This window comes from Rhinopithecus roxellana, chromosome 3, assembly GCF_007565055.1.
Source record: "Rhinopithecus roxellana isolate Shanxi Qingling chromosome 3, ASM756505v1, whole genome shotgun sequence".
Classification (NCBI taxonomy): domain Eukaryota; kingdom Metazoa; phylum Chordata; class Mammalia; order Primates; family Cercopithecidae; genus Rhinopithecus; species Rhinopithecus roxellana.
The window spans coordinates 157,668,252-157,677,755 of NC_044551.1; the positions used below are offsets into that span (position 1 = coordinate 157,668,252).

At 41.0% G+C, this 9,504-nt stretch overlaps 1 protein-coding gene across 22 annotated transcripts in view; it reads left to right on the top strand.

Annotated features, from left to right (window-relative positions):
• LOC104681778 (protocadherin alpha-C2) overlaps positions 1-9,207 on the top strand; it is a 230,324-nt gene extending 221,117 nt beyond the window's left edge. For 18 of the 22 annotated variants that reach the window (XM_010388184.2, XM_010388193.2, XM_010388186.2 and 15 more), the window contains one exon: positions 6,495-9,207. In XM_010388184.2, the coding sequence (XP_010386486.1) occupies positions 6,495-6,805 (311 nt within the window). In that variant the 3' untranslated portion in view covers positions 6,806-9,207. The remainder of the gene's footprint in view (positions 1-6,494) is intronic. The other 4 variants (XM_010388190.2, XM_030926993.1, XM_010388189.2 and 1 more) reach the window with 1 other exon arrangement.
• The last annotated feature ends 297 nt before the right edge of the window (positions 9,208-9,504 follow it).

Genomic DNA, 9,504 nt, shown 5'->3' on the forward strand with positions numbered 1-9,504 from the left:
GCTGTTTCCAGGGGGCAGGGTTTTTTGTTTGTTTGCTCTATCGCCCAGGCTGGAATGCAGTGGTGCAATCTCAGCTCATTGAAACCTCCGCCTCCCGGGTTCAAGTGATTCTCATGCCTCAGCCTCCCAAGTAGATGAAATTACGGGCATGCACCACCACAGTCTGGCTAATTTTTGTGGTTTTAGTAGAGATGGGGTTTTACCATGTTCCTCAGGCTGGTCTTGAACTCCTGGCTTCAAGTGATCCACCCGCCTCAGACTCCCAGAGTGCTGGGATTTTAGGTGTGAGTCACCGTTCCTGGCCCCAGAGGGCAGTATTTAAAGTAGAAGTGAAGATCTGTATGTTTTTATTAAAATATAGGTTGTTCTGATTTTAAAATGTATCCCTACCCATTGTGAAGATATTGGCTAATCCAATAAAAAAACAAAACCATATTTTGTATAATGATTATTGTACTCTGTTAAATAAACTTTTAAATCCTATTAAATCCTATTGGGTTGTAATCTATAGTCTGGGAAGGGCTCTGCCTAAAGATTCAGACCCGTACCAGATTTATATTGTCTGAAATCCTCTTTCTAGCCTCTAACAGGCCCATTCATTTGAGTCTTGACTGCATCCTCAGTCTTGTCTTTGCCTGAGGGTGAGCTAGGACCCTGGGAGCGTAAGGGAGGGGACTTGCCAGAGATCCTAGAAGGGAAAGGAGGCAGCACTGAAAGAAGAAACATTTCTTTGAGCCTGGCCCCTGGTTGGGGTTAGGGGTAGAAATGTGCTTCTTTCGTTTTCATCTTCTTCAAAAGGGAGTATCTCCTTGATTCTGCCCCAAAGGCATGACATTTTATAGGCAAAGCTAGACAAGTGTCTTGAGTGCTCTTAGCCAAAAGGAACTCAGATTAGGAGGCCAGTCAATGTTTGTCAGATCCTTAAGCTTTTGTTTTACGTGGAATGAGTCACAGTCTACATGCTGCTGAGCTCTCAGAGATGTTTGTTTATACAACAACTAGAACAGGTGAGGCACAGTGGTCTGTGAGGGACTGGAGAAACCACACCTTGTTCTGCTCTGCGGAAGCTGGACATGTGGAGGAGGCACCTGACTAGATCTCCGCTTCCTGGAGTTTAGGCTGAGTCATATAGAACCAGGAAGCTCAGTGACATGTTAAAGTGGATTAACTCTTGGCAGTCCTGCTGTGAGGGGCTCCCTCTGCCAATACACACAGCCATTAATGTCCTTTAACTCTGCAAGATGAAGATATCTCTGTGTTCCACATTTCCTGATGACAGTGCTTAGGCCTCATGCAGAGTCCTGGTTATGGTTGAAGAAAAATTTCCATTTTGGGCTCTGAGGGCAACTAAAGGACTGTGGAGTGGTGCTGAAACCCAGTTTTAGGCACCAAATCAGAGGCTTTTAAATACATTTCTTGTTATGCACGTCCGTGTGAAGAGACCACCAAACAGGCTTTGTGTGAGCAACAAGGCTGTTTATTTCACCTGGGTGCAGACGGGCTGAGTCCGAAAAGAGAGTCAGCAGAGGGTGGTGGGATTGTCATTAGTTCTTACAGGTTTTGGGATAGGCGGTGGAGTTAGGAGCAATGTTTTGTGGGCAGGGGGTGTATCTCACAAAGTACGTTCTCAAGGGTGGGGAGAATTACAAAGAACCTTCTTAAGGGTGGGGAAGATAACAAAGTACATTGATCAATTAGGGTGGAGCAGAAAAATCACAATGGCGGAATGTCATCAGTTAAGGATATTTTCACTTCTTTTATGGATCTTCAATTGCTTCAGGCCATCTGGATATATACGTGCAGGTCACAGGGGATATGATGGCTTAGCTCGGGCTCAGAGGCCTGACATTTCTCTCTTTTCTCAGTCTCTCAGAGACAGGACCTGTATTTTAAAGGTTAAACAGGCAGATTCTGGCTGAGCTCAATTGCAGATTTGATTAACTTAGATAGATCAAAGACAGTAGTCTCAGAGAAAAAAATTGTTTCTCATCCCTAAAGTGCTATTGTGTCAGCTCTGTCAGGGGAAGCATCGTGTAAGGAAAAGGGTTTGGAAGAGAAAAGAAAATTTCTTGCCCCCTCTCCTCACTGCCTGCTGTAAATTTGTAGTATCTTTATTTTGGCCTCCTAGGCCCCAAGAGCTGCATTATATATAATTGCCCATATGTGATACCATTTACTGAATTCTTGCATTGTGCTAAGCATCAAGTTTAGCGCTTTACATACATTACTTCGTTGTCTTTAGGGACCCCAAAAGTGCCTCACTGGAGAGTTGTTTGGTCTGCTAAAGAGTGGGTACCACTTTTACTTCTCACATCAGTCCTTTCATTCATTCATCCAGCAAGTATTTACTAAATACCTGTTATGGGCCAGGAATTGTGCTAGGCACTGGTTATACATTGGTGAATAAACAGATGTATTTTTTGCCTTTGTGAATCTTACAGTGATAGAGGCTAATAGGCTAAGGGGGTGCTGTTTGGCTAGGAATGTCGTAGAATGCCTTTCCGAGGAGGTTACATTTAACATAGACTTGAAGAATGAGGAGTCATGCTAAGAATGGGTAAAAGATCATTCAAGACAAAAGCAAACCAGATGTGTAAAGATCTTGAAGTAAAAACAATTCCAAGGAGCCAGGTATGGTGGCCTGTAGTTCCAGACACTTGGGAGGCTGAGACAGGAGGGTCGCTTGAGTCCAGGAGTTTGAGGTTACAGCAAGCAATGCTTGCACCACTGCACTTCAGCCTGGGTGACAGAGTGAGAACCTGTCTGTAACAAACGACAACAAAAGACAACTCCAAAGAGTATTCGAGGATCTGAAAGAAGGCCTGTATGGATGGAGTATAATAGTAAGAGGGAGATTTGTAGATGAGAGTGGAGAAGAAGTAAAAATCCGATTATTGAAGGGACTTATGTATCACGGTAAGGAGTTTTTTGTTTTTGTTTTTTTTTCTCAAGGCAATAGAAAGCCTAAGCAGAGGAGTGATATAATCTGATTTCTATTTTTAAAGGATTTTGCTATATGTATGTTATACTTCAATTTTATTTATTTATTTATTTATTTTAGATGGAGTCTTGCTCTGTCGCCCAGGCTGGAGTGCAGTGGCGCGATCTCGGCTCTCTGCAAACTCTGCCTCCCGGGTTCACACCATTCTCCTGCCTCAGCCTCCTGAGTAGCTGGGACTACATGCCTGGCTAATTTTTTGTATTTTTTAGTAGAGATGAGGTCTCACTGTGTTAGCCAGGATGGTCTCAATCTCCTGACCTCGTGATCTGCCCACCTCAGCCTCCCAAAGGGCTGGGATTACAGGTGTGAGCCACCATGCCTGGCTGTTATACTTTAATTTTTAAAGAGAGACTTTAAGAAATGAAGATGACTCTGGCTACTGTGTGGAGGGTTGGAGAGAAGCAAAAGTGGAAGCAGACTGAATAAGGAGACTATTGCTGCAATTCATATAAGAGATGATGGTGTCCTGAAAGAGTGGTGGCAGTGAAAATTGGGAGAAGAGGGCAGAGTCAAGATATATTTAGGAGGCAGAAATGACAGGTCTTGATGATGTATTATAAATGGAGAATGAAGAATAGAATAGAGAAAAATGAATAATTAGCTCTGAACTTTCTGGCTTGAGAAATGGGGTAAATGGGTTGTAATTTACTGAAAACTGGAAAGATTTAGAAAGGAATAGATTCGAGGAATCAAGAGTTTGATTTCAAATTCCTTCAGTCCGGGATGCCCATGAGATTTCCAACTGGGGATACCAGATAGGCAGTTACACATGAGATTGGAGCACAGAGAGATGTGGGCTTAAAATATAAGTCTGCATCTCATCAGCTTATTCAGATAGTATTTATATCCATGGATATGGCTGAGATCCCAAAAGGAGAGAGTGAAGAGAAAATAGAGAAGAGAGTCTAGGGCCAAACCCAAGGAAGCTTCAACACACAGATGAGGAGACTGACAAAGAAACTGAAAAAGGAAACTGACAAAGAACAGCCAGAGAGAAAGGTCAGGAGAATGTTTTGACTGTCCAGGGCCAGTCTGGGGCCAGAATATGCTGTCCCAAAATAAGAAGGATTGTTGAGCTGAAGGCAAGTTAAAAGAAGCAGATACAGGCTGGGTACAGTGGGCTCACGCCTGTAATCCTAGCACTTTGGGAGGCCGAAGTGGGCAGATTGCCTGAGCTCAGGAGTTTGAGACCATCCTGGGCAACATGATGAAACCCCATCTCTACTAAAATACCAAAAAAAAAAAAAAAAACAAAAAAACAAAAAACCCAGGAATGGTGGCATGTGCCTGTAGTCCCAGCTACTCAGGAGGCTAAGGCACGAGAATTACTTGAACCCAGGAGGTGGAGACTGCAGTGAGCTGAGATCTCACTGCTGCACTCCAGTCTGGGCAACAGAGCAAGGCTCTATCTCAAATAAAAAATAATAATAATAAAAGAAGCAGATACAGGAGGGGTCTTCTGCCCTCCCTCTATTTGCCTAAAAGAACATAAATTTACAAAGACAAAAGCTATCCTGCTTCTACCTCCCTCCTCTGCCTCCTACCACCAGGAAGAACAAAGGTTACCACTGAAGACAACTTTGGACTCTTATTGGCCTGGAAATAGTACTGGAGGAATCTACATTACAAGCTTTACAAATTAGCCTTTATCTGCCATTCATTTGCCTTCCCCCAAGCAGCCACCCATTAGAGACTCAAAAGTCTTTAAAGGTCCTTAAAGGTCTTTTCCTTTGTCTTACACTTTTTAAAAAATTTACTGTTCTTTGTTGAAGATGCTATATAAGCTGGAAATCTAAGCCACCTTTTTGAGAACCACTCATTCTCTGGGTGTCTGTCATGTATATATGAAATATACATGTTAATAAACTTGTTTGCTTTTTTTTCTTGTTAATCTGCCTTTTGTAACAGGGGTCCAGTCCATCTGAGAACTTACTGGGGTTATTGTCCTACATGACAAAGAACTCATGAGAATAAGTGTTTCAAGAAGGGGATGACAGATGCTGCTGAGAGGTTTGATAAGATGAGGACTAAAATGTGACCATTGATTGTGGAAGTAATATAATGAACTTGACATGAGTTATGTTAGAAAATTACTGCTCAGGGACACCAAATTAGAGGAGACTGAGAAGCAATAGGAAATTGAAATAGGAGATGTAGACAACCCTAAACTATAATTGAACATAAACAGTTTATTTGATGGAGCTTTTCACGTATCAACCAAAGGAGCAGTGTCAAATACATAAACATTGCTATGATGTCAGAGTTCCAATGTTATGGCCACTGGGATCACTTTGCCCGCACAGACCATTACCCTTCCTCTCTAGCTCTGACTTCTACTCTTCTAGAAGTCACTGGTATACTTTATGGTATGTCTTCCAACCAGACTCTTGGGAATGTCTTCTATTGAAAACTCCTGTGGATGCATAATCGTTTTCCCAAGACTCAGGGCAGATTTCACCTCCTCTGGAACCCCATTAACTTTCTCAAGTATAATTAACAATTTCTTCTTCTGGAGTCCCGCAATACTTTACATACACCTTAGTTATTGCATGTATTAAGTTGGTTTCTAGTTGCTTGAGTGTATGTCCCAACTAGACTGTGAGCACATTGAGGGAAGGAACTTGGCTTGGAAAGTAAAATTGGCTCCCAATTTTTTATCTAAACAAATAGGCTCAATTTACAACAGGATTCCATCTTCTTATGTTGTGTATTCCCATCTCTCCTCTGCTGCATCCCACCACCCTTCAAGGTTATTACAATAAAATTCGGATCAAATAATTGATTCAACTAATTTTTCTTGTTTTGGACAAAATAGACATGCTAATACAGTTATAGCCAAAGTTTAATCTAGACACTAAAAGAAGCATATTTTGCCTTTAGCCTGTATCTTTCCCGTCTCATTCCCAGTCAAGATAATCACAACTGTATTCTTTAGGAAATTCTTCACAAAGAACCAAACATATGTTACTATAAAGCAGATTCTTGGTATCCTAGTGAAAAAACCTGCCCTCTTGCTTGTCTGTAAATACTGGCCTTGTCTGCGTGTGGTAGCTCATGTCTATAATTCCAACACTTTGGGAGGCCAAGGTGGGAGGATCTCTTGAGCTCCAAGAGGTTTGAGACCAGCCTGGGTAACATAGTGAGATCTCATTTCTACAAAAAAAATTTTTAAAAAGTTAGCCTGGCATAATAGCTTGTGCCTATAGTTCCAGCTACTTGGGAGGCTAAGATGGGAGAATTGATTGAGCGCAGGAGGTCAAGGCTGCAGTGACTGCATTTCAGCCTGCGTGACAGAGGGAAATCCTGTCTCAAAAAAAATTAAACAAATAAATAAATAAGTAAACACTTGCCTTGCCCTCAGACTTGAAGAAACAACTCATGATTTTTTGGGGAGGCTCAACCTGCTTATGCAGTACTTCTGTACTCTACCAGCAGTGTAGCGTCAAGAGCATGTGTTGGCCCCATTAATGATTTGTAATGTTTTGTCTTTCAGAACCAGAGGCAGGAGAAGTGTCCCCTCCAGTTGGTGCGGGTGTCAACAGCAACAGCTGGACCTTTAAATACGGACCAGGCAACCCCAAACAATCCGGTCCCGGTGAGTTGCCAGACAAATTCATTATCCCAGGATCTCCTGCAATCATCTCCATCCGGCAGGAGCCTACTAACAACCAAATTGACAAAAGTGACTTCATAACCTTCGGCAAAAAGGAGGAGACCAAGAAAAAGAAGAAAAAGAAGAAGGGTAACAAGACCCAGGAGAAAAAAGAGAAAGGGAACAGCACGACTGACAACAGTGACCAGTGAGGTCCTCAAATGGAAACAAGCCACTTAGCCAGTTTTTGTAATAATGGCAAATCTCCCCCATGTAGCAACTCCCTGCTCCTTTTTCCTATCTATGTGAGCCCTCTTAGAGACCTCAGAAATCTGCAGAAAGTTCCCTGTGTCTGTCTAGAACGCATTTAACAGGTTTTGTCGTAAAAGCTTTACTAAGTCTGGTGTTAACTCTTTCTCTCCACTCTGGCTTGTTTTCAGAACCTAAAAAGCAGACCCAAGTTTCCTTTCTCCTCCGCCGCAAAGGAGAGGCTTCCCAGCCCCGCCAGTGAGAGGTTGGACTCTCTGCCCTGTGCTCCGGGGATCCTGTCTTGATGACACTTGCAGGGCAGGCTGAAAAGTTTTGAGATTGAGCAGCTTGGGTGTTTGTGGCCACTGGGTATGTGTGGCCACCGCGGGTATGCGAGTGCCAGACATTGGCTGAGACGGGCCAGCTTAGACTAATTGGTACAAGGAAGGCAAGAAAACAAAGACAAATAAACAGCGGAAGTTATCAGCGTGGAGGGGAAGTGTAAACTAAAAGGGACCAGACTTTCTAAATCTTACAACTCAAGAGGTGGTGGCCACCCTCTAGGAGACAAAACTACCCCCACTGACAAGGCTTTAGGAGACCCTAAAGTCTGTTGGCTGTGATGTCATTATACCTAAAATCTGCATCATACCTGCGAGTCAACAGTCCAGTGTTTTAACAGAGAATCACCCTGGGAAACAGAAGCAGATCTGATGTGTTTCCTATACATGTCCTGCGCTCACTTTATTAAAAATTCTTTTGCACACAATGTTTATGAAAAGGTCAGATCCTTTTCCAATACTTATGCAAAAGCAAAAGAAAACCCCGACACCTCACCTTTCGCTGTTTGTTGTTTCATAGATTTATTTAAAAAAAGAGAAAGTCTATAGCTATAAATCTTTAAAGAGAAATATGAATACAGTTCCCCTAAACTTTTCTCAAAAGAGAATTCAGTCTACAGCCATTTAAATGATCATTGCTGCTACAGAAGTGCTTTAAGAGAATTGTCTGAAACATCTGTATTATATCGGCCACCTGCCAATCACAGCTTTACTCTTTCAGGTCACTCTGGGGCTGCCTCTTGCATGTATTACTAAATAAAATGATCTCTCTCTCTCTCTCTCTTTTCTAAGAAACAATTATGTGCACTTTGATACACAACCTTCTCTAACCAACTATATCAAGACCCAAAAATTGAAGAAAAATATTGTTTTCTCATACAGTGAGCAGATTTTTCAGTCTTCTGATTCTGACTTGTCTTGGTGTGCTAGCCTACACCTTCTCTTTGGTTTAGTTTTCCTTTTCTATAACACTCTGAATTGCTAATCTTACTAACACCTATGATGTTACCTGAAATCAATCTCCCATATGTATGCTGTATGCTATGATAAGACTCCTGAAATATACTTACTCTGTGCTTGTGTATGTGAATGTTAATGCAACTATTACCTAGAGTGAACTTTAAGCTTTATTGTTGAATGTAATTCCATTATATTTCCTTTTGTACACCTGTGAAAAAGTGGAGTAGTGTTTTTTTAACCATTGTTAATCAGCTTTTGTGTATGAAAGACACAGTAAAATTTCTTTCTTAAATCAAGATACTGGTGATTCAAGGAATTTTATTTGTGGTCCAGCCAAGAGCCATCTCTTGCCAAGACTTCTGCTGGCAAGGGAATGGATAAAGCTGTTTTGTTCTAGTAACAATTTTGGAATGAATACTGACAATATTCCATGAGGGTGTGCAAGCACAAATTTTACCAATCTGACCTCTTTGAAGTTGCAGAATGCTTTGAAATTCTAATGGTATCTGAAGTATCAGCTCATAGAAAGTAATAAAATTTGCTGTCACCTTAAATAAGACATTTTCATTTTGTTGTAATGTACAATTTAGAAGTCTGATTAATTATATTATCTATTTAGGCATTAATATAAAAGAGGTAGGAGTCTGTTATTTAAAAAAAAAGCATTAAATTTAAAAAAAAACTGTCTTGTCTACTTTTAGCTTCATTCTCCCATATTTTGAAGGGTGTGTAATTTCAGCTCTGCAGGATTGCATGGGGTAAAACTTGTTGCCAACATATGTGAACCATTGCCACATTGTAGGTTGTGATCATTTTGCCCCACTGAAGCCCATGTATCTGACCTTACGTGCCTTTTGAACTAGGAGAATTGGGCTAATTTATTAATGATGATAATTATAATGTATCTGTACAGCACTTTTTACATTTGCGAAGTGCTTTCCAATCCATGTTAGTTACTAGTTATTACAGCTGTAAGGATAAAACACGTCATGTGGATTCATTTTGAATTGGTGCTATTGGTATTTCCTCTGTTATTGCTAATAAATGAAAATGGTGGTATGAAAGAAATGGTGGTCATTTCTAAGTATAAGACTAGGAGGAAATAGAACACTGATAAGCAATTAATACTAAGAAGATTGCTGCAGTATGAAACTCACTGTAACACTCTCTATCAACGTTAGCTTTTATGTCCATTACTAAGGCAAAAGCCCCAATGGAATCAAGATTCGAACTTTACATAATTAGAATGGGCAGCAAGGAGGTTGCTGTGTTACTTTGTAGTTACCACTGTTTTAGTCTTCTCTAATAAGAAATGCGACAAACCAACTTTTTTTTTTTCTTTTTTTTTTTTTTTTAGACAG